The sequence below is a fragment of the Colletotrichum fioriniae genome (genome assembly GCF_027942845.1).
Source record: "Colletotrichum fioriniae strain IMI 355084 chromosome Unknown scaffold_6, whole genome shotgun sequence".
Lineage (NCBI taxonomy): Eukaryota > Fungi > Ascomycota > Sordariomycetes > Glomerellales > Glomerellaceae > Colletotrichum > Colletotrichum fioriniae.
In genome coordinates this window covers 2,041,136-2,067,965 of record NW_027076842.1, presented here as the reverse complement: position 1 = coordinate 2,067,965, position 26,830 = coordinate 2,041,136, and the positions used below count along the sequence as shown (strand labels likewise).

Sequence of the window (26,830 nt, the reverse complement as noted above, 5' to 3'; positions counted from 1 at the left end):
TCCTAGCTTATAGCAATGCTATCAGAGCAACCAGAGAAGCCACAGTCACAGCAGCCGCCACTCGTGCAAGTTCGGCCGAACTCGGTGCACCAGAGGGGCTCGCCGTGGCCGATGCCGAGGGTGTGGATGAGGCACCACCGCCGCCATTGCCTCCGGTCCCGGTGCCGCTGCTCCCGCCACTTCCTCTGCCGCTAGCACCACCCGTGCTCGTCTGACTGCTCCAATACGTCTTATTCCATTCAGCATACGACAAGGTCGAGTTGAGCCTCAGCTTGGGATCGAGATCGTCCGCCGTGATTGCACGAGTAGCAACCTGCCCGTTCCAACAATGGCGGCGGAAGCACTCCTGACACTGCTCAGGCAGGTCAATACCGGCCCTGATCAGACTTCCGCGGATCGTCGCGCAGGCGAGACAGGCGGGCCACACTGCGTCCACCGTACCGTTGCCGTAGGTCGCGAGGTTAAAGGCGTTGTCGACGGTGAGGTCGAACTCGTTGTCCGTGAAGGAGGACTTGAAGAAGGAAAAGTTGCTGTAGCCGGACCACGGCGAGTTGGGCAAGTAGAGCACCAGCGGCGTGGGCGGCGACGTGGCGGCGTCGCAGCCGAAGAAGGTGGGCTGCTTGGTCAGGTTCTGCGTCACCAGCGTCGCGACGTCGGGGATCCGCGGGAAGGGGATGTTGCCCTGGGCCGCTGACTGCGCCGTGTTGACGAGGTTGGTGCCGTTTACCCAGTTGTACTGCGCATCCGAGGAGGCCTCGTACACGATGACCAGGTCGACCTGGCGCTCGGGGATGATGAGGGGCCGGATGGGGTTCGTTTCCCCGCCGAGGCTGCCATCGACGAGGAGGAGCTCGTCAATCCCTTGCATGGCGGGGTTGTAGTTCTCAAAGGGGTTCGGGTAGGTGGCCCACAGAGACTCGTTGAATGTCTGGTTGAAGGACTCTGCGGTCTGGTTGACGAGGATCACGCGGCCGTCGTCTTCAAACTGAGGGGGAGGCACGATGACCGAGGTGGATGGCGGGCCCGTTTTGAGCGCCCGCTTGGCAAAGATTGGAGTGTCGTACCAGTCGTCAATGAACCACGCGTCGAAAGCGTCGGCTGTAGATCCCTGGATAAAGGTGAACTTGTCGAACCCCTGGACGCACTCGCTGCTGTTCTGGGCCGTGCCGTTGGACATGGAGGTTCCGAGGTACATTGTCGGCATGAAGGCTTGGATTCTTCCACCTCGCCAGCTTCCAAACTCAAAGGGCGTCACTTCGTAGGAAGTCAGATTGAATCCGTTGGTGTTGTTTCTCCCAGGCCACATGATGCCACCGATTGTGGGTGATTGTCCGGGGATGACCTCGGAGAGGGCTATGATGGGCATTGGGGCTTCGCCTGAAGAGAAGACCGTTCCGGATTGGGCGAGATCAGAGAAGTTGCCATAAGTACGGTTCTCTGGGAGATAGGTTGCCCAGAATTGGCCAAAGGCATCTGCGACGGAGACAGGGAGTCCCGTCTCTGCCTTTGCGCCAACATTTTCAAAGATGTCTGTTAGATATGTGGTGATGTTGCCGTCGGGACCCAGGGTGTAATCCACAGTGAAGTTGATTTGCTTTCTTAGAGCACTTATGGAAATGAAATCATTGGCAGCTCTGCGAAAAATGTGAGCATTCTATATTGAGTGGAGAAAGAGAGACGAAGTAAGTTAGAGAATAATCGTCAAGACTTACAATGTGCTCACGGTCAAGGCACCTCCGCCACTTAGACCAGTGATGTATGAGAGAACTTGCGTCAAACCACCCGTACGAGCAGCAACGGCAGCTGGGTTGCGGGCATCGAAAGCCTGCCATATACCAAGACCTCCAACACCTGATTGCGTGCCTCCTCCGGAGATGGAGAGACCAACGACGGGATAATTGGAGGTATTGAGGCGCTGGATGTAGGCTTGGACATCGAATCCAGAGATATTTGCCAATGCGAGGTACGAGCTGAGCGCAGGCACAACCTTTTCGCCACGACTTACCTTCCATGATGACTCCGATCGTGAGAGTCCCTGAAAATGACAAGTCAATAGCTATCCCTGAAGTTCATGGGGTAAACCTCAACTTACCTCTGAAGCGGACCGCACCGCCAAGCCTGAGGGACAGTTTGCGTAGACGGGCGCAAAGGGGTCGACGTCTCCTTGTCCCTGGGCAGCGGCGAAGCCGGCCAAGACGAAGACGCCGCCGAGAGATTGACTATTTATCACAGTCATGATGCGTTTTTGGTTCCTGGGCTATCAGGACACGGATTAGATATGAGGAGCCGAAAGCTGCTCGAGCTTTATCGTGACAAGGTAGGCAACGCTTGTTTTATCTACCAGCTCCTCAAAGCCAGTAAGCTAGAAATCAGGCAGGTATTTGTTTCTACGAAACAAAGTTGTTCCATTTGCGGAGACCGCCTGGTCGTCCCTCATCGATGAAGCCGGGGTGATGCATCAGGACAAGGACGACCACGGCAAGGCGTCTTCAAGTACCTACACTACACGACCAGTGGCTCAATGGCAAAGCATCCATGGGGGTCGGAGATGCAGACTAAATTGACGGGCTAAAGCTTATTCCTATTAAAGCACGAGGCTATTTTCTTAGGGCTGACTTACAACCATGCCAGTCCAATGAGGTCATCGAGGTCGGCCGCATCCGGCTCAAGTGGTGTATGCCAATTCATGGTCCAAGAATGCAAACACACTTCCCGCAAACCCCTCTGTCTTAGCTCTTCTCGGATGAGATCCGGGGTTCTGGGAACGCTAGTGGAAAGGCGGGATTCAATATCTTCGTGTGCATCTGCGAGTTCTTACTGATCTTGTCGATGCAAAGGATGAGTCGAAGGATCTTGCAAAAATTGACAAAAAAATGCTTCAACAGTGACGAACCTACCAAGGCCGCCCGCTCCTCTCTCGCAAGCTTTCAGACAGAAGAAGAAAGGGTGCTGGAAAAGTAAGTAACAGACACTTGCACCGAAAGCGGCAATGGCTGAGACTAGTTGGATGCATCTTCAACAGCCAGATGAAGTTTCACCACTTTCGGTGCGAGTCGATAAGTCCATGGGCTGAAAGCCAGGTCTAATTCGCCTGACTTGGATCAAGAGGCTCTTGAAAAGCTTGAAAAGCCTACTTGCGATTGCCTGACCTAGCTTGGTAGCTTTGGATGACAACCTAAGTCAGGTCTCAAGGGCGCAGTGCTGTCTCCGCCTTCTAGGTGTCAATTAGTACAGGTGCCTTGGTTTTGGCTATACGTCGAAATTGTTCTATGCAACTATGAATTGAGACCCCAATATCTGCTGGAATGACTAAACCCTCGAATCATGTAGAAATTCTTGACTCGCCAATCGTTCTGCAGCGTCTTACCCGAGAGAATGAGTCTGCATTTCTTGTCCTGCATGAAAGCGGCACACTTGCCCTTAATTCATGAGGCCCACTTTCATTTCCAAAGACTCCGTTGTCCGACTCTGCAGGCGCCACTCCACCCCGCTTCCATTCATAGACCCATTTCCCGACTGCATCGTCAACTCCGCCTCTCGAGCTTGAGATTCGGCACAACAAACAAAATGGCCCTCTGGCGCAACGGTAGCGCGTTCGACTCCAGATCGAAAGGTTATCCGTTCAAATCGGGTGGGGGTCAGTCTTTTTTCACCTTCTCTGAAGGTATCGTGAGTTTTGTTTTGGTTGTGGTGGTGGTTTGGTGATGGTGCATGAGAACTCGGGGTTTGAGTTTTTGTGGGATATATTAGGGTTCGTGGTGGGATCAATGGTCAGGACGGTCCTGTTACACAGGTACCCTCTCAAATTTTTTTACTTCATCTGAAAGGATGTTGAGTGGCATATTGTTAGCTGTGATTGAATTGTGTGCTTCAAGTCCCTGGAATTCAAGACTTGAGATCATGGTTCATCGCCGGCGCTTCACTTGACAATTCTTATACGTTCCTGCCTGCATTGAAAGCACCGGAATTTGATGAGCAATCGCTTGAAATATCGATCACAGGGAGATGATGGATGCTAGATCAATTGCACAATGAGTAATAGAATGGAACCGAACATGCGTGGGCCTTTGCCATAACGTTCATCTATCTCACACCTCTACGTCTATTCTCTACACCAGCTGTTTTCTTTTCTCTTACGTGTTCTTTGTTTACAACTCTATCGCGCTCACGCCTCCTCTAGTTGAAGTTCTCCCGAAACGCCGCCAACGCAACACCCTTTTCCCGCAACATGGCCTTGGCATCCCCGTTGACCCCCTCCACGGGCCCGCGCTCAAAAGTGAAAACTTCCTTGACGCCCAGGCTCTCGAGGTAGATCACGTTGCGCTTGTAATTCGTCGCAACCTGTGCGATGCCGTGGCTGTCGTCTGAGAATGTGAAGCGCCCGCCCATTGCCAACCATGCCTGTCATATAAGAGTTAGTCGCAAGAAATCAGTGACTGCTAACACACTCCAAGATGTCTTTCGATGTTCTGGAGAAAGGAACAAGAAGAGGGTGAGGAGGGGGGGAGAACTCACCTCTGCAATAGGCCGACACGGATAAGGCTCATCAAGACCCTTCCTCAACGCACTGCTATTACACTCCAACAAGCCCCCGTACCCCTTCACGACCTCCAGATTCCTCACAATCTTCTCCCACACCCCCTTCCATAGCCTCACATCCCTCCCCGGGTTTTCGCTCATGAGCCTCACGAGGTCAAAGTGGCCCACCACGCGCGGCTCCAGCGCCGTCAGCATCTCGTGCTGCTGGTCGTAGTACCGCGCGTACATGCTCTCCTCATCGGGGCCGGCCGACTTCATGGCGTCGACGTACATTTCCCGGCTGTAGTCGATGGGGATGGCGTTGACGTGGTGCAGGGACCCGATGAAGTAGTCCACCGCCGGGTGGGACGCGAGGGACTTGATGAAAGGACCGTAGGCTGGGCGGTACCACTCCCCTTCGAAGCCGATGAGGAGGTCGATTTGCGGGGCGTACTTTTCGCGCAGGCGTTGGGCTTCAGCGAGGTAGGCTTCGTGGCGGGGGGCGAGGATGGAGAGGGCTGTTTGGGGGTCTCCTTCTTCGAGCTGGTCAAGATTGTCAGGATGCAGTCTCTTAAGAGTTATGGTTATCTCTGGGGAATATGATGGGGATTGTAGTGTTTACTTCTTCAGGATAGAGGTCCCCAATCTCGAGACGGGGCATGTGTTCCGTCAGACCCATGGTCTTGTAGCCGATACTAATCGCATGCTGGATGATAGCCTCGAGCTGGTCCTTTGCGTGGCCGGGGCAGAATTGCCCCGAGTGGGAGTGCATCGTGAACGCCATGGTGAGCTGATGGAGATGTGTGTATATTGGGTTGTCGGTCTAAGTGAGAGAAATTGAGATAAGATGAGATGAGACGAACTCGAGATGAGTCAGGTTCCCGATGCTGGCCAAGTTCGTAAAGGCGCTGGCTGGTGACGTAGTTTGAGAGACAGTAAGTGAAAGCTCCAACTGAGCCACGTCTCACAATTTCGATGAGCGGTGAATTGCAAAATCTACAAAATGTCTGAGGATGAGATGCGATATTCCAGCCGAATATGTGTAACAGGATTCGAGTATCTCCGATCACTTCAAGATAAGAACCCGGTCAATTGGCCGACTTAGGTTGGGATGCGTAAAACGTGCGCTGTAATGGGTTCCCCACCAAAGTAAAATTTCGGGGCCGACGGGTAGCCGCAGCAAATCGCTGACGTTGATCCGTCCACGTTGACGCGCATAATCCCGCTATATCGAGTCTCCGCGTGCCAAGGCTTTTCGCGGACGCCCACGAGGTTACATGAGATCTCGGTACCATGTCACGATTATAGACATTTTGACCAATCATGGCTTTACGTCGAGAATGTCTCTAATTGCTTCAATGGCAGGATCAAAGTCCATGATTAGGTACAAGAAAAGAGGTTTATAGTATTCATAGAGAAACCAGAGAATCAAGAAGAAAGGGAATAACTCGGACGGGAGGGTATCAAGACGGCGAACTCCAAGTACCTATGCGGCTCATATAGCCAGATCAACAGGGCAAAGGGGCTATACTTAAGAAGCGTCGGGCAAAGGAGACAAAACGAACAAAAAAACTTTTAAAGGACTGTGAGAAGCCAAATCTCTAACAGTGCTTCCACTCCAACTCCTCGGTCAGCGGTACAGCGCACTATTGCATCTGCGGAGTTTCCGGGATATCCCAGACCGACTTTGCCGGCTCCTCCGGATCGGCCTTGACTGCCGGTTCTTGCTTGATCTCAGACGGAGCGCTCATCGCCGGCGGCGCAAATGGGATGGCAGACGTGGAGGTGAAGACTGGGAGATCTGCACGCATCATCTTTACCGGGGACTTCTTCATTGGTGACGCTTTAGCTGATGACAGCTTTGCCGGTGATGGCTTAGACGGCGAGGCTTTGACGGGTGTATTGGTGTTGGGCGGCATCCACTTTAGGGGTTCTGACGGCGTCACAGACACAGGGGCAGGGCCCTCCGGTTGATAGTTGATGAAGACGTCCGATGAGGGTGTCGCAACGGTCGGCGACATAGCAGCGGGTGAGCTTGCAGGGAGTTCTACTGAACGGGGATCAGGGGTGGCGGCGGGAGGCATCAGCTCGGTCACTGGAGTTGAGACTTCAGGCCGGCCTTCCGGGACAGCAGGCGGTGACGGATCTTTGACGGCCGGGGGCTGCGTCGGCGGTGTAGCGAAAGCCTCGTCTTGCGGAGGTGTGATGATCGGAGGTGCCACCGGCGACGAAGCCTTCTGAGCTTCAAACGGGAAACCCGTCTTTGCTTCTTCGGTTTTGGGGGATGTGGCAGCTTTGGCTTGAGCTGCTTGGGCTGCCTTAGCACGCTCTTCTTTCTGTGTTTTCGTGATCAAGTTGATCTTGACCTTCTTCATACCGGCAGTCAACTTGTCCATATCGTCCTCCGATGCAGCAGCTGGGCTCGGATTTCCTTGATGTGGCTGCGATGGCCCAGCCTGCTGGGGAGGGGAGGGTTTCGCCGTTGTGGCAGGCTTCTTCACAATTCTTGTGGTTTTGGGGGCTTCTTTCTTGACTGCTGGAGCCCTTGTCTTTTTAACATTCAAAGACGTAGCACTCTGAGTTCTGACGCTCATCGCCGTGTCTGGTCGCACGCTCATAGAAGTGTCGGGACGCTGGGCTGAAACTCCGTAGCCCTCGGGCTCTGTATTGGGAGCATTCGAAGTCACAATAGACACACCACTAAGGCGTCGACCGGGTCGCTTAGCTGCTCCATTTGTGTCAGATGGTATGCCTCGGGCCGTTGCCTAGTGGTACCGTCAGTATGAGTCTATTGGAGATACTACGAGGAGTGACAAACCTTCTCAGATGATAGCGCAGCAGGGCCCGCAACCGTTCTCCGCCGGTTCTTGGACTGCTTGTCATCATCTTCGTCTACGTCAACATACAAGCCAGGCTTCGCTGGCTTCCGCTCTCTTAAAGACATCCGCGAAGTGGGCCTGCTTGCTGGCTTCGGCGCGGGCGCGGGAGCAGGTGCCGGCGGCACAAGATCAGGGTTTAGAATCGACTGCCGGTCTCTCCGAGCCCTTGTCGCCTCTGCATTCAGGTCTTCAGGCTTGCAGCTATCGACTTGGCGATCTGACGGGATGAGTAGCCTGCTCAGCTCATGGGCTGCTATGGTCCATGGCACGTCAGGGGGCGGTGGTGTTGCTGGTCTCGAATATGGCATTCCATTCGACAAGCCGGACGCCATCCGTCTCATCCTCGCCGGATCTATGGACTTACCAATCGACGCCTGTGTGGGAGTTGAGTATGTCGGCGGAGTTGAGTGCCGGATCATCTTGGGGCTGGTTGGTCTGTTGCCCATCGCGACTTCTAGCTCGTCAAGTTCGGAGCTTGACCACCATGACGGTTTGTAAGGATGTAGAGATGGTTCGCCAGTAATGGTTGCAGCAATCTGCCCTGCCATTTCGTCGCCGAGCGAAGAGCGACCCCGAGTGGGCTCTTCCGGGGTCTGGTTTCCTGAAAGTCCGCTCAGATGGCTGAAAATGCCAGAGTAAAGAGCTCGGTCACTGTAGCCACCCTCAAGCACGCTGATAACCCGCCCATCAACTCCCAAGCCTTCCTCCGCGGCAAGCTTCACGACATCTTGAGCAATACGAGCGTAAAACTCGGTAGGAACGTTCACATTATGACGTTGCATACCCTTGGTCTCCCACTCACTAGCATCAAATCCCGCCGAGAAGAAGATCGCCGCCCTGGGAGGCATATTCAGAGCGCGAAGCCGAGCTGCTTGGTTTTTCAGATATTTGCGCGTCTTCTCCAGAATAATTGAGTATCTGGTCTCGTACAGCTCCCAGAACTCCTTCTCTGAACCATACGATTCCAGGTGGACGTTGTAGATGTTTTGGCCATGAGCATTGTCAATACACAAACTGGCGTTCTTGACCTTCTCCTCATCACCCCACTCACAGGGGTACGAGTTGATATCGTGAAGACTGAAGTAGCCGATGGACGCCTTCTTCCAAGCTGCCGTGTTCTTGGCCGCATTCACTCCTCGCGAGTTATGCGCCCAAGTAATAGCTTGAGAGCCATCTCCGTGGTGAAGATCGAAATCGATGATGGCCGCGTGGGTAAGACCATGGTTCAAAATGCCATGCATAATTCCGACGTGGACGTTATTAACCCAGCAAAACCCTGACGGGAAAGAAGCTGAGCAGTGATGTCCCGGTGGGCGTACAGCGACAAAGGCTCGCCGAGGGCCGGATGTGAAAACTCGGTCTACGGCTTCGCAGACGGCACCCAAAGCACCCTCAAAGGCCTCGAGCGATTCGGAGCAAAGATAGAGGTCACCCTCGTGGAATTTCGCAGGCGGTCCGTCTGAACCCCTGTTTAATTCTGGCCTCTGAAGTTCCTTCCCACCAGTCGCTAACTTTATCTCTGCTCCTTCGCACATCATCTTGAGCTCCTCCATCCACTTGATGCCGTGGACATTTGTGACAGCCGCCGATGTCAGGGGCAATCTTCGCTCGGTCTTGTAGATGCGAAACGGAATCGTCGGGATAGTGGAGGGATCCAGGCTTGGATGCAGCGCATATGCGCCATCGCAGTGCCGTTCACCGAGTCGCACGTAGGCCATGGCGACTCCCAAAACGCCGGCCTTGATTCTCTCAGGGCGCTCAACGATGGTGCTGAGGGCACCTTTAGAGGTCTTGGGTCGGGAGAAACGGTGTCCGTAGCAGGCATCGTGGAGGATAACAAGGGTCTCAGTAGCTCTAGTCGAAGTTGGCGAGTGGTGAACTTCTAGTTCGGTCTTGAAGTAATCGCGGGCAACCGTATTCGCTGTGGGCGCAGGCTTGATGTACTCAGGGGGGCTCGGCCGCAAAGGGGATTTGGCGACGGGAGAAGAGGCATGCACCATGCTAGTTCGCCTCGAAGGCGCTCGGCTAGGGGTTCGGCTTGAAGAGCCACTCACAGAGTGTAAGGAACTCGTGGAGGTCTTGCGCTGAAGTGTTGGCGTTGAAGATCGCTGCAGCGTCGGCGTCGAAGATCGGGAGCGGGAGAGCTCCCTCGCAAAGGAGGGACTTCGAGACGGGGCTCGAGGACTCGGTGCCGGAGATGTTCGATTTACGGCCGGTCTCATAGGAGACAGGGCGCTCGAAGCCCGGGGTGAGTTACTGGCGGATGATGTCGAAAGGGATAGCTGCTTGAGGGAATGCGCCAGGTCCTTGTCCCCATCATGAGAGGATATGTTCAGCAGTGATGGGCGCCGCGATGGCGCTCTGTCGAATGGAGAGGCCATGGCAGAGGCGCAAAACCCATGAAATCCTGCGTGGTGTCTCGGATGAACCAAAAGGCTGGGATAAAGAATAAAGTGACAGGTCGGTAGCGAAAGAAAATGTCTCGAAAGTGAAGTTTTGGGTAAGTGCGGTGTGTAGCTGCTTCTGACAACTTGCAGCTGGTGGCAGGGTAGGTAGGTAGTGGGCAGGGGACTTTACGTATTAGTTGACCGCCCGCCAGCACATCGTCACAGTTGTCACTTGTGCGTCGCGTCTGTTCTGTGTACACAACACGCGTCATAAGGTGCATAATTGCGATCACGTGGGGATCAACAAATAGGGGATGCGCGGGGCATTTCGCCTGATCCCGCTTGGGCTGAGAGAAGCGCAGGCGCTACCGATTCAAGTGGGGTTCGGACGATACCATGTGGGGGCACGATCGTCACTCCCTCGTGCAATGCAACGTCTACAGTCAAACGTCCACTTACATCTACCCAACGCCTTTTTCTCCAAGAGCTTAATATTCTTCAACGGGCCTCCAAATGCATCAACACAAGCCAATATCCCCAATAACTTGCTGAGGGTATATTGTTATAATTGAATACACGAGGATCTGCCGAGAAGAATACCTGAACATCAGTCATGTTGTCACTACAGATAGGTAGGTGGTATGGGTTTTGACCAGAACATGGCACCTCATCAAAAGGGGCCAAAAGATAAGCCACCCAGACGAGAGATGACATCCATCATATTGAACCTAAGACCCTAAGACTGGCTAAGGTACTTAATATAAGCATTAAAAATTATTCAGACCGACAAAAGAGTTCACCCCCCGGTGCTGAACTGGGGGCTACATCTCTTGGTGCTCATGCTGGGAAATTTCTGGTGCTCATGCTGGGATTCGAACTCGGTACTCGTATGCGCTTAGCCTGTCGTCGAGTAGGCTGGTTGGTGATTTAGTTGTTGACCATTAACCATTCCACCACCCAGCCAGTTTGACCTGACCCCCGAACTAGAGGGCGCCTGCTGGCTGGTGACAGGAATGGGTTTGAGGGGGTATATGAAGGCTTCTCATGGCATGTGTGGGAGGTACGCCTCAGGCCGCCTGTCTTTCGCTATCGGGAGGAGAGAGCAGGAACGTCAGTACCGCCTCCTTCCTGCCAAGTGAGGTACCTAGAATATGTAAGTGGTGCGCCTCGTTCTACGACCATATCCAAGGCAAGGTCCCTTCCGTAACCTTGATTAGCGAATACAGGCATCCACCAACCTGGAGGGTATTTTTGCGCGTCTGGGACACAGGTGTCATTTGTGAGCAGGCGCCACAACGGCGACAAACAATATACTTCATTGACTGGTCGTTGAGTCTTGAAATTTATGATACCCGGGGACCCTGACACCGTCGGACTGGGGTTCATCAACGATCGGATTGCCCAATTCTACGGAGTACATTATCGGAGCCACATATGAGGACCCAGTTGATCGGAACCGAGATAACAGGGCAAGGGATGCTAAGACATCCGTTTGGTTTCATTGTCAGTATTACTGACATGTCCCACTATGTGGCATTTTATGCCAATTCAAATATTGTGCTAATGTTTGCTCATTTCAATCCACTCTGTAGATTCTGCCTCGCTTGCCCCTTTATCAGACGAACGACCTTGGAGCCTGTATCTGTATCTGATGATGCTCAGTTACCTGCCCACAGCACCTTTAATCGAGATCTCTGCCACCTCTTTGGCTTCTTCCGCGTTACCACCACGTGTCATGCTACCTACTTCAGCCACTGAGCCGCAAAATGTTGCGGCAGAAGCAGTTGATGGCCATGGAAATAGAATACACAAAAGAGACGGCTCATTAAGGCTACGGAGACCTGTTCCACCCTTCCAATACAGCTGCCACAAAGTTTGGACACCGAGTGATTCACTCTTACGGTATATTATGGTTTAAGACCACCTGAGAAGGCTGTCTCCGTTGAAGGTGAATAAGGTCTCTAAGTAGAGGAAAACCGCGTGACTGAACGAGCCCGCCATTCGAATGGTCCACGAACAGCACTATATATTGCTATCAGATTTCTTTCCCTCAATACAATGGTCTCTGTATATGTACAAAGAAGACAACCAAGACACGAAAACTGCCTAGGACTTGAAAGACTTCAGAGCCCGAGATACAAGAAAACATTACACAATACACAGCATGTCTCAATCAATACAAGACATAACGGTCGGGGATATCCTCCCACTCGACCATGTGCTCCAGCTTGCAGACCGCTCCAAGTTGCTGGCGGCAAGGATCCAAGAGTTCAAGAGAAACGACCGTCCCAGGACAGCAGAGGAACTCAGGATCTTGACCTCGACTATGGACGAAGTAGAGCAGATTTTGAGGCCCTATACCGTGGCTGTGCTAGACTGCATCCTTGGGGATGTTTATGAAAACATCCTACTGGAGCAAGACGGCACAAGGACGGGTTTTGATGAAGGGATGGATCGAATCACCCGGGTACTTCGATCGGACCCCCCGGAGATGGATTCTGGGCCCAACGATAGCTCGCATACTTTCAGCCTGGAGGAGACTCCCGAGATTGTAGAGAGATTCCAGCGCCTCATCCTTGGGTTTGAGGACCTCGACAGGCTGACCCACCAGCCCATACATGTATGTAATTTACCACGTTCTTGGTTTCAACCCCTTTCTTACTCGTAGTGCTTGATGCTGATTCCCTCTCGCACTAGGATACGCTGGCTCTTAGTGAGCAGCAGGTCGAGGCCTGTATAGAGGCTGGCCGCATGAAGGTGCTCATGGGCTGCGTCTTTGACGGCATTGGCTCGTATACTCGCGGGCAATTACCACCTAGGACATCTACTCATACCGTAGTAGTGACGGTGGTTCGATGCGAGGGTCTTCGGCGACACGAAGGTGAGGGCCCACCCCTTCTCCGCAGACAAGATGCTACTGTTGGCCAGGAAAGGTTCGCACTACCCAATCCACTTAGACAAGACGCTACCGTTGGTCAAGGCACGGTAGCGTCTTCTGGGCATTCGTCCCGGAATATACCTCGTCTGCGGAGATAAGATGCCATTGTTGGCCAAAACACGGAAGCCACGACCTAAACGACAGAGTAGTAGCCTCCGAATCTGACCAAGAGATCACTAGTGGCAAGAAGATTGTTGCACCACCCAGTCTGCTTACACAAAACACTGGGCACCATTAGCAAAAAATGCGAGGCCTCTACTTAAGCGGGAGGATGGAAACCACTGCTGGAGTCCAGGCCGTCTGCACAGAGCCAATGCCACTTTTGGTGAAAACATTAAGGAGCATCTGCCAAAGAGGAAGATCAGCCCTGCATTAGAAGCTGCGAGTGATGTGGCAGTCCAGTTAGCGAAGCCAAGCTTAGTTAGACTATTTGCGAACAGGCCATCATTCAGTGAACCGTAGAGCTTCAGTCAACGTCAGAAAGTCATTATTGGCGATGAGAGGCTTGTCTGATTGTTCTAAGAAACGCCATTTTGCCTGTTTGCTCTCAGAGTAAGAGGCGAAGACCAAGAGAACAGTCACAGCTCAATAGCATAAGAAAGGCAGGTTCTGGGAAGCCCAGTCAGTATTAATGGCCAACGTCAAGAGTCACCAAATGCTTGTTTCGTTGTCATCTTCAGTGTTAGATACTTTTGTGCTTTTACTCGTTTATTAAATCAACCCCTACTCTCTTCAGTGACTCAACAGCCCACTCTGGATACTTTGACTTGTCGTAGTTGTAAAGATCACCGAAGAACTGCCTAATAAGGGCAGGGTACCTGTCTTCGATGACAGCTTGCCGAATCTCTCTCATGAGATTCAGCTGATACCAGACGTTGTGTATGCTCAGCAAGTGAGCAGCGACAGTTTCCTTGCCCGCATTATGGTTGATGAAGGCCCTGGTGACACCTAAGCCACCCTCGCCCTTCCGGCAACAGATACAGCCACATCCTTCCTCAATAGGGCCGTAGTCGTTCTCATATCGCCAGTTGCGGATGTTTAGTACGCCATGCTTTGTGATTGCGTTGCCAAACCGGGCCGTCCGCGTCGGCCAGACACAATCGAACATGTCTGCTCCCAGGGCGACGCTCACAACCAGATCCTCGGGGTATCCGATACCCATAACATATCGAGGCTTGAGATCCGGCAGCAGCTCGGTACACGTCTCGACAACACGGCAGTAGTCCGTCTTAGCCTCGCCACCACTCAGACCACCAATGGCGATGCCCGGGGTATCGCGCGCCAACATTTCCCGTGTACACTCCCGTCGCATTTCAAGATCGAGACCACCCTGGATGATGCAGAAGAGGTTCTGGGTCTTGGGGTTCTTGTGCGCTGCGATGCACCGATCCAACCATCTGACACTGCGCTCCATGGCCTCGCGCATACGGGCTGCGTCGGGCGATGTCGTGACGAGCACGTCGTCGAGCTGCATCATGATGTCGCTTCCAATGGAATTCTGCAGAGACATGGAGTGCTCGGGGGTCAAAAGCATGGGCGAACCGTCGTGGGGACTGAGAAAGCGCACGCCCTCCTCAGTGATTTTCGCCAGCTTGAGGAGACTGACCATTTGGAAGCTATAGACACAGTCAGTACCCGATGAAGGCAATGGCAACTCCGTCAAGAGGGTAAATGTACCCTCCACTATCCGTCAAAAGATTGTGTTTCCATCCTTGGAGCTTGTGCGCGCCGCCGATTTTGTCCAGTACGTCTTGGCCAGGCTTTAGGCCGAGATGATAGGTGTTGTTCAGGCACAGGCGGCAGCCCGTCTCTTCGAGCTGCTCGGGAGTCAAGCCTTTCAGCGAAGCTTGTGTCGCGACAGGCATGAATATCGGGAGCTGAACTTGGCCATGGGGAAGCGTCAGGATGGATGCGCGGGCTCTTGTTGTCTAGCCTAAACCGTTAACACGCGAACTAGAATCACATGAAGATTGTGAATCAAGTACGGAGGCGGGGGATGCTTACTGAACACTGAGCGACGAGCTCGAAGGTGAGAGCGGGCGAGGACCCGACGTTGGTTGACGCCATCCTTTTCGCTATCCACATGAGCGATCGCGCAGTCCGCAGGCTGCTGGTTGCGATGTGGGAGGAAGGGAAAAAGGGCTGAGTGCGGGTTGGTAAAATGTAATTCTCCAAATTCGAACCGCTAGACGATGCGCTTTCGCATCGGCGTTGGTGGGGCCGTTAAGTGTCACTCCTGCCGAATGTCTCTTTCGCTTTCGAATCTCGTCCTATGTACCTTACCTGACCATGAGACACCATACCTTTCTGAGTGCTCAAGTAAGGTAGTACCTGAGTCTTGGTGTCCAAATGTTTTTTTTCTAATTTTTTGATTTGCGAAACAACTGATTTCCTCCAACTTTGCTATGTTCTCTCGCCGTCTCTACCACTTGAAGCCCCTGGGACTGAAGGCCCAGTGTCTCTTATCCCTTAATTGGTTTAGACTGTGCACCAGACATGGACATTTCGGGTGACAGTGGAGAGAAGCAGGAGAGACGACAGGGGTAGCTCACGTCCAATCAAGTTCGCCGGCTTCTTCCGCACTCCAATTGAAATTTCTCACGCAACGCTGCACGCTCGTCACCCATTCCGCGATACATACGACTGACGACGACCAAGCTCAGTAGAGAGCTTCGACAGCCGCCATGTCTGCCCGAATGTCGCCCGGAGGGGCGCTACTGAGATCATCTCGGATGTTCTCTGTGCCCAAGCCGCTCCCTCAACCCGGAGGTCAGGCAGCTGCCATCGCTCGATACGCATCCCCGACAGCGACCGCGCCTTATCCCACGCACCAATCCATCACCACTACCGAATCCTCGAGGGCCCTTGGTGACTGGGGCTTCAAGCGCTCACTGCCTCTTCGATCCACGACCAAGTCATCGACTCCCGTTGTCCGCATCAAGGACATTGACTGTTTCGAAAACGTCACCGATTACACCTCCGCCGCAGACCACACCTTGTCTCTTCAGAAGTTCCACGAGCTCAACCTGCCCGTCTCACTACCTGGCACCAACCGGTCGCGTCTTGGTGGTATTCACATTGGAGCGAAATCTGTATTCGAAGACGATGGCGACTTCACCACAGTCAAGCGTAACAACGAAAACGAGGAGAAGAGGTGGAAGTTCCAGGGCCCCTGGTTGGCTGGCCTTACCGAGGGCGAATTCAACGCATACCTGCGCAAGGCCGTCCGCAACAAGCGCGCATCATTCCGCAGCTTTCTGCGGAAGCGTATCGCATCCGATGAAACGAGCAAGCAGCATCAGAAATCCTTGGAGGCCGGAGAAACTGCTCCCGCAGCTCTTCGTGCTGGCGACGTTACGGAAGAGCAACTTACAGAGTACATTCGCAAGTTGCGCAACGACCGCATTACCTTGTACTCACTTGTTGGCGAATTCTTGGACCTTGCTCCCCTGAACCCGCCCAGCTCCTTGACCGACTTCAGTAAGTCGACAGAGAAGACCAAGCGCCCCAGCTTGTATGCTGAGCATGGCCCGCCTGCTTCTCACCCCTCTGGTGGTATCTCATACCTCCGTACATCGAACTTCGCCGAGAACCACCCAGTATACGGCCCCCAGGCCCATCATACCCCCGTCCTGGCTCGTATCGTTGCCCCGAGATCAGGAGCCAACAGCGCCAAGCTGGGTGTCGGCGGTTTCATCACGGATGTTCCCCAAGGCGATACGGCTTTCAACCACAGAGCTTTCGTTGGACGCAACAACAAGGTGGCTGGTGTTGTCACTTTCGATCCCGATATCAAGGGAGGCGCCAAGGCCTACGTTTCGCCTACCTCAGCTCGCATAGACTCAGACGGTTGTGTCCAAATTACCGTTGGTGAGGCCAATGAAGAGGCCCAGCTCATTCTGAAGGAGTTGGTTGGAAAGGCCAAGATCTACAACGACAAGACCGAGGTGGAAGCGCCCGCACCTGCCCGCAGATTCATCCGAAATGTGCACACCAACAGCCAAAGACCCGGAACCAGCGCGGTGGGTAGCTCCAAGAGCTACGGTCTTGACTCTTGAGGGTGGTGAAGATGGCGTTGGAAGCGCTTCTGGTCAAAGGACTAGGCGAGAATGAGCCTCGGACAGCAGAGCATGGAGTTGTGTTACGCTATTAAGGACCCATCTTTGTATGGCGTTGGCATTTGTGCCGAGTGTACTATGTATGGTATTGTAAAATAAGAAGAATACAACGCAAATTTCGACACTTTCTTGACTGTCTATGATCGTTAAGAAATAGTCGTAATACTAACCTGGCCAAGGTAAGGTATCTTGGCTTGGTGCAGTCCCTAGTTTGTAGGTAGTTGGCTGTCGGCGGAATCGAGGCCAGAAATGTTTTCAACTACTAAGCCATGCTTTCCAGGAGCGGGAAACAGCAGATCTCTTTAGATATCGACGCAATCGTGTATCCTTAGAAGGTCTCAATACATTAGGTAGTGAAGATCAGAGCCCCGTGTTATACCGGCTCCGTAATTAAGAACAAACCCGATCCGGGCCCGAGTGGGGTACTCGTTCCTGCCCCGTCTCAGCCACCTCAATGGTCACGTGTGCTTACATATGTATGCCCCCATGGCCTGTGCACCAAAGCTCCCGCGCCCCACACCACGGCCCTAAATTTCGTGTAAAGATATCAAAATTGCATCTGCTCAGCGAAACTTATCGCGAACATCTCGACCGACCAGCCTCACTAACCGACCAACTCCCTCCACCCAGCCAAATACCCCCCCTCCGTTGAGTCAGTACCGCCAAAATGGGTCGCGTTCGCACCAAGACCGTCAAGAAGTCCGCCAAGGTCATCATTGAGCGGTACTACCCCAGACTCACCCTGGACTTCGAGACCAACAAGCGCATCTGCGATGAGATCGCCATCATCGCCTCCAAGCGCCTCCGCAACAAGGTCAGCAAATAATCACCCAGACGAAACAACACACGAGTCGGACGAACGAGCGGGTCGCAAGACCACGTTCGAATATCGGTGTCGGGAGAAGAACAAATCGAAAGAGAGCAAGATTGCTGACGTTGGAGTGAAATTACAGATTGCTGGCTACACCACCCACTTGATGAAGCGTATCCAGCGTGGTCCCGTCCGCGGTATCTCCTTCAAGCTTCAGGAGGAGGAGCGTGAGCGCAAGGATCAGTTCGTCCCCGAGGTCTCCGCCCTCGACTTCACCCAGAACACCGAGAGCGGCCAGCTCGAGGTCGACGTCGAGACCAAGGACCTTCTCAAGCACCTCGGCGTACGTCTTTACCTTTGACCTCCCTTCAACTTCAATCCGACAAGCAATTCTGACTGATGTGCTCCCTGCAGTTCGACGCTATCCCCGTCAACGTCACTCCCGTCGGCCAGACCCAGGTCCAGGAGCGCGGAGGCCGCTTCGGTGGCCGCCCCCCTCGCCGCGACTAAATTTCTGTCGTGGTCGATTGTGGATAAGGAAAATTGGGTGGTTTTTAACGGACTTTTACGGCAAACGGCATATGATGATACACATTGCTACAGGCGTCTTACGGACGGTAGTGAGTTCACACTAGGAACTTCCACAAAGAAAAGTTCTGTTTTCCCACACAAGGTGTCGCCGATTCTCTAGGGTAGTTCCGGAGATGACGCTTGACTGCCAATCTTTTATCCCTCTCTCGCGTACTGTGATGCCGTCCCTCTGACCTTGTAGCTCACCTGAGCCTCCTGTGTTGTAGAACTGAGGCTAGTGTCTGCTACTAGGCTTGCTGTGCATAAAGTGATTTAATATTCGAATCGGTGTGCCTTTGGGTATCAAATCTATCTATATAGAGCAACCGATCATTGCGAAGCCTAAATGAGCTCCTCCACGCTCCAATTACCTCTGGTATCCTGCCACCCGTAGAACTACATCATGACATCTCTTGGTCACGTTGTGCCTCAAACTGGGAAGCCTCGGCGATGGCTTGCGCCTTGCCAGCTCCCGGCCTATGTCCCTCAACAAACATATGGGCATCATCCGGATCTCCAAACACACCGTTATCCGTTGGTGGCTTGACCTCCCTCTCCCTAATAGCGAGAGTGAAAGTATTACCAGGCTGCCCCGTCTCCCGCGTTTCTCCTCTCTCCAAGGCCAACGTAGCAGACTCGTCGGCCGCCCTCCTGCCCTCCTCCAGCTTCAGACTTGCGAGGTCGCGCGAAGCCTGTGTTGCAGGGTCCTCCTGCTTTGCCTTCTCCTCTCCATACAGCTCAATCTCAATATCCGGCAACCCCGCCCGCTCCCACGCAGCCGATTCATTCAGCTGCACCTTGATATACATGGCCCTGCGCTGGCAGTCCTTGGAGCACCACTTCTCTGACTCCTTGCGGTTGACGATATCAAAATCTGCCTTGCCAAAGTTGACGAGCCTCCACTCGCCGCCCTTCGACGCCATCGGCTTCGGCTGCGCGCAGAGAGTGTACCCGCACAGGCCGTTGACGTTGCGCTCCTCGATGAGGTCGTCGTAGTCGGAGGGCTGGAAGAGGCGGATGCCGGCCTTGAAGTCGGCGACGTCGCGCGGGGAGGGGTTGGCGGCGGAGAAGGTTCTGCTGCCGCGCTCGGTGGGGTACTCGGAGAGCTCGGCCAGGCTCTCGAGGATTTGGAGCTCGAGGTCCTTGCGCTGCTGGATGATGCGGGCGTGCTGGAGGGCGATTTCGCGAGGGTCTTGTTTTCGGGGGTTGAGGACGGCGTTGGCGGCGCCGCTGCCGGAGGCGGTGGCTCCGGCTGCTGCCTTTTTGAGGATGCCCTTCAGTGGCCGGGCATCGGTAGCCATGGTGGGTGTTGTGGTGTACGTGAGGTGGTTGTGGGAGGGGTCGTTTAGCTGGTGTGAGGCGCGTCGTCTTATGTCCCCGGTAGGAGGTTATAGCTCGGCGATGGAAGCTGAAAGTGCCTTTGAGAAATAACTATAAGGCGAGCTGAGGGGAAATGTTGTCGTGGCTACGCATGTGAGACAGGCTGGAATTGAGGTACGATGTGTGGTGGTGAGTGTAGATTGAAGACGTGAATAAGTGCAAAATTGTTAAGCAATTGGAGAATGTTCGATCCCGCAAGTGTTAGGTTGCTGCTGGGAATATTCACCCCACACCTCGTACCCATAGCAAGAGCACTCCCAATCGAGAGTTCGGTGCTAGGCATGGAAGCACGCCAGCTGAAGCCAAGCAGCGACGGAATACGTACCTCCTGGCACCACCCGGCTGCCGCCACGATTGAGGGGGAACAGTCAACAGCCGCCAAGACTTCTACACTCAGGCACATTGGTGTGACGGGTTGACCAGACGCTTTGCTGGCGAGAGTGTGGCTCGGGGTGCTCGGGTGGCTTGAGCGGCCGTAACTCCGTCCCTCCGCTTCTAAGTTCCCCCTCCATTTCCATCTGCTCCCCATGTCCGCGATCCTCTTGACCCCTCGACTGGACTTCTCGGGAGGATTTCGATTGGCTAGGGCGGCTGAAGAAACGTAGCGCATCTTCCGTCCGCTCTTACACCTCCAACACTGGACTGGAACTGGACTTGGTTTGACTGTTTGATCTCGTGTTAACGCCAGGCTTGCCCTGCGCCACGATCGAGTGACCTGCTCAAGCTCCTTCAGGTCATCTCGTAATGCACTAATATTGTTCCATTGCATCACGTCGTGGGACTGTCCAATGCCTGGGACTGGCCTCGCTGGCTTACCTCAACTTGACCTCACACTGCAGTTGCCATGAAGGTTAGGTGCCTAACCTAGCTGTTCCTCTACCTTGATCTACTTCTTTACGGAACCCTCTCTAGCCAACCACGAGCTCCGTGAGGCACCAGCTGGCCGTGCCACATGCGCCTGATCTATATTGGTCTTGCCGTTGTTTCCGTTTGTCGCTGTCGAGTATCAATATTGCTGTTCCGACCTCTAGAATGGCATAGCATGGGGCGTAGCACTGTGAAGTCTTGCACCTAACGGTGATGGACTGCTAACTTTTCGAGAATTCTCTGAGAAGGCCGGCCGAAGCGCAGAATGCAGACGCAGGCGACAAATGAGATGCGATAGACTTCTCTGCCCGTTCTTTGGATGATCGTTATGGCGAACCCCTGCCCTTAGCACCCTATTGCATCGCCTACTATTTGATATTGAATATGAATCTCTGAAGGAAAGACAATACAATTTACCAGCGACGAAGGACATCAGAACCCAGTGGGCATCTGTGTAGAGTAGGACGTGAATACTAGATATGCTATCCGTCAAGTGTACTCAAATCCAGGGTTGCAGTGTGTCTAGGCAGACGCATCCTACCCGAAGAGCCCATCTCACCCGCATAGCGCATTGCGGCTCCAGAGTACCCAATATGCACCACATCCAAACCCCAAAACTTAGCTCACCTTAGGTACGACACTCCAAGGTAAAGATGGACAAAGAGACACCTGGACAGGAAAAGACAAGGCATTTGTCAACGGGGCGTCTGGGGCTGCATACATGACTCTTGTGTTCGCATAGTGCAGACTTCCCAGGCAGGGCCCCCAATTGCCCCGACACATTGAACTAAGAGAGTTACAAGTTCATGCGCTGACGTCGACACGCCAACTTGTAGATCCCTCCACCCCCGTCCGTCCCTTCCTCACAGCCTCCTTCTCCGACCGCCCACCCCCTTCCTTCCCCTCGCTGAGTTTGAGAAATCGCCAGCGCAGTCGCAACGCAACCCGCTCAACCACACACCGTCATCATCCACCTTTGTCATTTGTTTTCCCACCCTCACGGGCTCTCGCTTCGCACATCGCATTTCGTTGTTGATGTTGCTACCGCCCCGAATCTGACCTCTCTTGTCTTTTCGCTTCTGGTCGTAGCTACCTACTATTACTGCGTACTTCTGCTGCTACTGCTGCTGCAACCAACAGCCCACGCAAGGTCCAAGCTGCTGACGACGTTCCGATTCCGTTGCCCCACACCCTAGAGCTCCAGCGTCGCTCGCTCTGACCTGCGGCACCCAACTCCTCTTTCAACCGTCCAGGTGTTCGCATCCCACAAACACAACGACAACAAGCCAAACCGACGACAACGACGATTTCGACGAAGACGACGGACTATCCCGACCATTGCCGGCCATGTCGACCGCCCCTTTCAGGGTCAAGGCCCTGTTCGAATACTCCTCGCCCCACGAGGATGACCTTCAGTTCCCCGCCGGCGTCATCATCACCGTGACCGACGAGGAGGATGCTGACTGGTATACTGGCGAGTATGTCGACGACTCTGGCGCCAAGCACGAAGGAATCTTTCCTCGCAATTTTGTCGAGAAATTCGAACCCCAGGCCCCGCCTCGCCCAACGAGAACCCGAACCAAGAAAGAGGCCGAGGTCACCTCCCCCGTCTCGGAGGCGCCCGCCCCGGTGCCTCAATCCGAGCCTCAACCCACCCAAGAAGCTCACGCCGAGGTCGAGAAACCTGCGCCGCCCCCGGCTGCTGCCCTTCCTGCCTCGCCCGAAGCACCCGCAGCTCCCGAGCCCGAGCCTGTAAAGGCACCTGAGCCAATGCCCGAACCGACCCCGGTTGCTCCGGCTCCTAGGACTGAGTCCCCCGCAGCTTCGTCGCCTCCCATCGCCAAGGCAGCGCCTGCTTCATCCAAGCCCGGCCCACCGCCCAAGCCATCCAGCAATGCTTTCAAGGATCGCATCGCTGCGTTCAACAAAGCCTCGGCCGCCCCTATTACGCCCTTCAAGCCGAGCGGACTGGCCCAAGGTTCCTATCACATCAAGAAGCCGTTTGTGGCTCCTCCTCCCAGCCGCAATGCATATGTCCCCCCGCCTACGCAGGCGCCGGTTGCAAAGGTCTACCGAAGAGACGAGGACCCGGAAATTCTGGAAAGAGAGGCAGAGGCCCAGGAGAACGCTGAGAAGGCTGGCATGGCCCCTGGCCCCTCTGGTGAAGAGGGCGAGGATGCGCCGAAGCCGACCACTTTGAAGGAGCGCATTGCTCTTCTCCAAAGACAACAACAGGAACAAGCACAGCGTAACGCCGAGGCCGCTGCGAAGAAGAAGGCTGCACGACCACCACCTAAGAAGCGCACTGACAGCCAGGAGGCTTCTGAGGATGCCGGCGCTGCTCCTGCCCCTGCACCCGAGGGCGATGCTGAGGAGGTGGCAGGCCGGAGCTCGATAGATTCAGCTCGTGTGCCGCCCGCGCCCCGGCGCAAGTCTTCCAAAGGCCCTGCTGCCGAGAGCTACCATGACGGCAATGAAGCGGACATGTCTGGGGCCGGCGATACTACCGAAGGTCCTGAGGATCTTACCGAACGCGACGATAGTGATGCGGCTCCACGGCCTGTCCCGCGACCCCAAGTCGCTTCTCCTGTCGAAGCAAGACACGAGGAAGACGCAGCTGATGACCAGGGCGGAGACGAGGATGAAGAGGAGGACGATGTTGACCCCGAGGTCCGTAGGAAGGAGGAGCTCAGGGCTAGGATGGCGAAAATGAGCGGTGGCATGGGAATGCACGGCATGTTTGGAATCCCAATGGCTGCCCCAGCTATTCCCAAGAAGAAGAAGACAATCGAGAAGCCAGTGGAGGCTTCGCCAACGGAGGAGCACGAAGAGGAGACATCGCCTACAGGCCGTGTCGCCGTACCGGGCATGATGGCATTGCCAGGGCTGAGCGCACCCAAACGTCAAGAAGAAGCTACTGAGCCTGAGCCGCCAACGTCCCCTAGAGCGCCGCCTCCACCTCCACGAACGATTGACGCCGAAGATGACAGAGACGAGCCAATCACGAGCCCACCTCCTAGTCGTGAGTTATGACAGATGGCCGTGATCTTAGTTACCTTTGCTAATTGCTGAAAGTCCCTGCCCGTGAGCCCGCAGGAGCTCCCCCTGTTCCAGGATCCCGGCCCGCGGCGCCGCCTGTTCCCAGCGAGTGTAAGTTTTTGACCCTCTCTGCGTTCAGTTCAAGACAATGGCTCATAGTGCTCCAGCTCGGCCCCTTACTTCCGGGCATAAATCCCCCAGTGATGGCTCAGTGTCCGACGATGAGCTATCAGGAGGTGTACTAGACACTCCCAAGGCCGAAGAAACGCGAGCACCCCCGCCACTGCCGCCAGTTGCGACCGCCGCACGCTCGCCACCTCCCATTCCCGGCTCCGAGTTCTCACCAACATCTCCCACCAGCTCCTCGGGCAAGCGGGTGAGCAGAATTCCGCCTCCTATCCCTGGAGCGGCTCCTCCCATTCCTACAGCACAATCGCGACCGCCTCCCCCACCACCTCCAGGCGGTGGTTTGAGCCGTCAGTCGACGCAGGATATGCACGTCGCATCACCCATATCACCTCCGATCAGACCTCCTCAACAGGGCGACGATGAGGACGAGGTTACCGAGTATGAGGGAGACTACGATACTGATATTGCATCGTCGGTTCCCCACAAGGACGCACTCAAATCTCACGCCAGGGATTCGAGTCTCGACGACAACACGCCAGTTAGATCACCCATATCTCCAGCCCTACCACCGACCATGCCGCCGCCCATCCCAACCGGTCCGCCGCCTAGAGCTGCTCCACCACCGGTGCCGACGGCTGACAAGCGCCGCTCTGTGGATGTACCGCGAACGGCTCCTCCTCCCCCTCCGCCGGCAAGGGATGATGACGAGTACGATCCCTATAACTACTCCACTCCAAAGCTGCCGTACTCTCAGCGAACCCCGAAGATTGAAGAGGAGGGGTACTTCCAGGATGATGCTCCGCCATTGCCATCGCCGTCTCACACGCGAGCCCCGCCTCCCGCCCCTCCAGCTGGCCGATCTCGTCAGTCTCTGGATGTGTCGCGAGCCTCCATGTCTCAGCGACGTTCTATGGATGCACACAGGCCTTCAATGTCCACAGAATCAGGCTTCATCGCTAACAACGTTGATTTGGCCAAGCAAAGTGGATGGTGGCGTCAAGACAAGACGGTACCTCCCGTTTTCCAGGGTAGAAAGGACTTGTACTATGAGACGGACGACTCGACATCAGGCTCAATTGTCACACGCACCATTTACGTGCTCTTCCAAGATTACTCGCAGACGATCATCACCGTTGAATATGACCAGAACAACGCTGCCGATGTTCAGCTGGATCAACGACATGATCCTCCTCCAAGAGCCTTGCGACAGGATGAACTCGAGCAATCGTACGAACGATTTGGACGACTAATTTCCGAAGCGGTTGTCTCCAAGAAGGAAACGATTGTTGGCGATGGGACGCCGCAAGGTCTTATCCACGAGCTCTTGAAGCCTTTCAATGATGCCTTGGCGCCAATTGGAACCAGAGCTTATGGCGCGCTCGTCTACTCCAACATGGCCAATGCCTCAATACAACAAAACGACCAGATCCGACCTGGCGATATCATTTCCATTCGGAACGCTCGGTTCCAGGGCAAGCACGGCCCCATGCATGCCAAGTATTCGATGGAGGTTGGCAAGCCCGACCACGTGGCGGTCGTATCGGAATGGGATGGCACGAAAAAGAAGGTTCGCGCCTGGGAGCAGGGCCGTGAAAGCAAGAAGAACAAGGTTGAAAGCTTCAAGCTGGACGACTTGCGTAGTGGCGAGGTTAAAATCTGGCGGGTGATGCCCCGGAGCTGGGTGGGATGGAATAGCCCGTCTTAGGAGACAAGCTGGGAGCCCCCACGGCAGCCGACGCTGCGAAGACGGACGACGGTCAGCTCGCTGAAGAGGGACTACTCACCTCTACGACGAAGACACCGATTGGGAGTCCACAGTTACGAAGGATCGGTCTGATGCATCTATTGCGCGTTCAAGGAGAGGATGGGAGATAGACTGGGATATTTCTTCATCTCGCTCGTCCTCGTGTTATTCATTCGCTATACGCCCCCCCGCAGCATAGTTTGCTTTAGGAACCTAGTAGCAATGCATTGATTCTATTTTGCCAAACCCTTGTAGTTTGATTGATGTCACTTTGATTGTGCTCCCCGGCCTGAATGAACATATGAAGACATGAGGATGGAGACGTACTTGTGGCCTTTGTTCGATAAGACATCTGCTTCACATTGCTTCATTCAACTCGGCGCCCATTATGAGTCTTCTTACCTGGTCCCTGAACTGGCTCGAAGGAGCCGGTGCAGATGTGTGACAGCCCGGTTTCGTTATTCGTGATGTTCTTTCGAGGCTGAGTTCTTTGGCGAGAAATGAGACATGAACCTTCCTCCCTTTGAGAACCACTACGTTCTGGATGCGAGAATGTTTCTTTTCTTCTTATGTTTAAGCGCAGAAGGGGATTGCTGTATTAGTTGTACGGGAATATAGGAAAGGTTTGACATTCAGGTTGAGACCTAGGTTGAACTAAGCATTCAGGACCCACCCGATGATACAGAGCACTTTAAGCACCAAGGTGAAAAAGAAAGAAGGGAAAGAGCAGAAAAGATTAGGGGAAGCCTGAAAGTCCTTCCGACTTTTCCCCGGAAAGCTTCAACCCCCTCAAGTGACGTATTGAGATTAGAAGACTAGAGTATAACGTCTATAGTCCCTTCCTATTTATTGTATTAGTCCTCTTAACGCCATACTCACAACCATATTTCCGTTTTAATAGAAGTAAGAGAGTCATAAATACACAATATCAAGTACTCTTATGTTCAATTTAGCTCTTCAAGACTTCTAAAGTCCATCAGGTCCTAGGACTGGCTATAAGAACGCCTTCGAGGCCCCCTATGTAGGTAGCTAGTCCATACATAACAGTTCGCGTTCCTGACTTGAAATCGTGGTTAGGATTTCTAAGCTGGCGCCATGTATAAAGTGACCCACCGGCACGCCCCTCTAGGTACTTAAGGTTATCTAAAGAACTGAACCCCCTCGTTACGAATTGCCCTATGATTCTCGGTACTTTTACAACGTCTCGTGTTCGTTCTAAGATACGTACGTGATAGAAGAAGATGTACACTTATCAAAGAGAGTAGGAAGAATTCTATGATACTATATGTTTATACCGTTTCCTTAATCTTTTCTTAATAATAGTAATCCTATTCTCTCTTCCTTTCATCGGCTGCTCTAAATGCTATATTGACATATCTATATAGCTAGTGGAATGTGGCAAATTTCTATTTAGAAGCGGAGGCTCGAAGCAAAGTCAACATTATTGTAA

General features: G+C 53.9%; 9 protein-coding genes and 1 non-coding gene across 10 annotated transcripts; 5 read left to right on the top strand and 5 right to left on the bottom strand.

Moving 5' to 3' along the window:
* Positions 1-7: 7 nt before the first annotated feature.
* On the bottom strand, positions 8-2,236 carry N0V96_005967 (uncharacterized protein; the record flags this gene model as incomplete). The annotated part of the gene is made up of 3 exons (XM_053198586.2): positions 8-1,634; positions 1,713-2,035; positions 2,093-2,236. The coding sequence occupies 3 exons, from the start codon at positions 2,234-2,236 to the stop codon at positions 8-10; spliced, it is 2,094 nt and encodes a 697-aa protein (XP_053044007.2).
* A 1,333-nt stretch (positions 2,237-3,569) lies between these two features.
* N0V96_005966 lies at positions 3,570-3,641 on the top strand. The gene has a single exon. It is a non-coding gene; the product is annotated as a tRNA-Trp (tRNA).
* Positions 3,642-4,176: 535 nt separating this feature from the next.
* On the bottom strand, positions 4,177-5,302 carry N0V96_005965 (uncharacterized protein; the record flags this gene model as incomplete). Its single annotated transcript, XM_053198587.1, has 3 exons — positions 4,177-4,401; positions 4,516-5,061; positions 5,141-5,302. The coding sequence occupies 3 exons, from the start codon at positions 5,300-5,302 to the stop codon at positions 4,177-4,179; spliced, it is 933 nt and encodes a 310-aa protein (XP_053044008.1).
* An 862-nt stretch (positions 5,303-6,164) lies between these two features.
* On the bottom strand, positions 6,165-9,397 carry HOS3 (histone deacetylase; the record flags this gene model as incomplete). Its single annotated transcript, XM_065757539.1, has 2 exons — positions 6,165-7,283; positions 7,337-9,397. 2 exons carry the CDS (start codon positions 9,395-9,397, stop codon positions 6,165-6,167), a joined length of 3,180 nt encoding a protein of 1,059 aa, XP_065613882.1.
* A 2,551-nt stretch (positions 9,398-11,948) lies between these two features.
* On the top strand, positions 11,949-12,820 carry N0V96_005963 (uncharacterized protein; the record flags this gene model as incomplete). Its single annotated transcript, XM_053198589.1, has 2 exons — positions 11,949-12,404; positions 12,482-12,820. The coding sequence occupies 2 exons, from the start codon at positions 11,949-11,951 to the stop codon at positions 12,818-12,820; spliced, it is 795 nt and encodes a 264-aa protein (XP_053044010.1).
* Positions 12,821-13,422: 602 nt separating this feature from the next.
* Positions 13,423-14,789, bottom strand: N0V96_005962 (uncharacterized protein; the record flags this gene model as incomplete). The annotated part of the gene is made up of 3 exons (XM_053198590.2): positions 13,423-14,338; positions 14,400-14,650; positions 14,727-14,789. 3 exons carry the CDS (start codon positions 14,787-14,789, stop codon positions 13,423-13,425), a joined length of 1,230 nt encoding a protein of 409 aa, XP_053044011.2.
* A 617-nt stretch (positions 14,790-15,406) lies between these two features.
* On the top strand, positions 15,407-16,780 carry N0V96_005961 (mitochondrial 37S ribosomal protein bS1m; the record flags this gene model as incomplete). Its single annotated transcript, XM_053198591.1, has 1 exon — positions 15,407-16,780. The coding sequence occupies one exon, from the start codon at positions 15,407-15,409 to the stop codon at positions 16,778-16,780; it is 1,374 nt and encodes a 457-aa protein (XP_053044012.1).
* Positions 16,781-17,507: 727 nt separating this feature from the next.
* Positions 17,508-18,161, top strand: RPS17B (40S ribosomal protein eS17; the record flags this gene model as incomplete). The annotated part of the gene is made up of 3 exons (XM_053198592.1): positions 17,508-17,654; positions 17,794-17,994; positions 18,066-18,161. The coding sequence occupies 3 exons, from the start codon at positions 17,508-17,510 to the stop codon at positions 18,159-18,161; spliced, it is 444 nt and encodes a 147-aa protein (XP_053044013.1).
* A 461-nt stretch (positions 18,162-18,622) lies between these two features.
* N0V96_005959 (uncharacterized protein) lies at positions 18,623-19,522 on the bottom strand (the record flags this gene model as incomplete). The annotated part of the gene is made up of 1 exon (XM_053198593.1): positions 18,623-19,522. One exon carries the CDS (start codon positions 19,520-19,522, stop codon positions 18,623-18,625), a length of 900 nt encoding a protein of 299 aa, XP_053044014.1.
* Positions 19,523-21,815: 2,293 nt separating this feature from the next.
* BBC1 (assembly of actin patch protein) lies at positions 21,816-25,341 on the top strand (the record flags this gene model as incomplete). Its single annotated transcript, XM_065757538.1, has 3 exons — positions 21,816-23,490; positions 23,544-23,618; positions 23,675-25,341. 3 exons carry the CDS (start codon positions 21,816-21,818, stop codon positions 25,339-25,341), a joined length of 3,417 nt encoding a protein of 1,138 aa, XP_065613881.1.
* Positions 25,342-26,830: the final 1,489 nt, after the last annotated feature.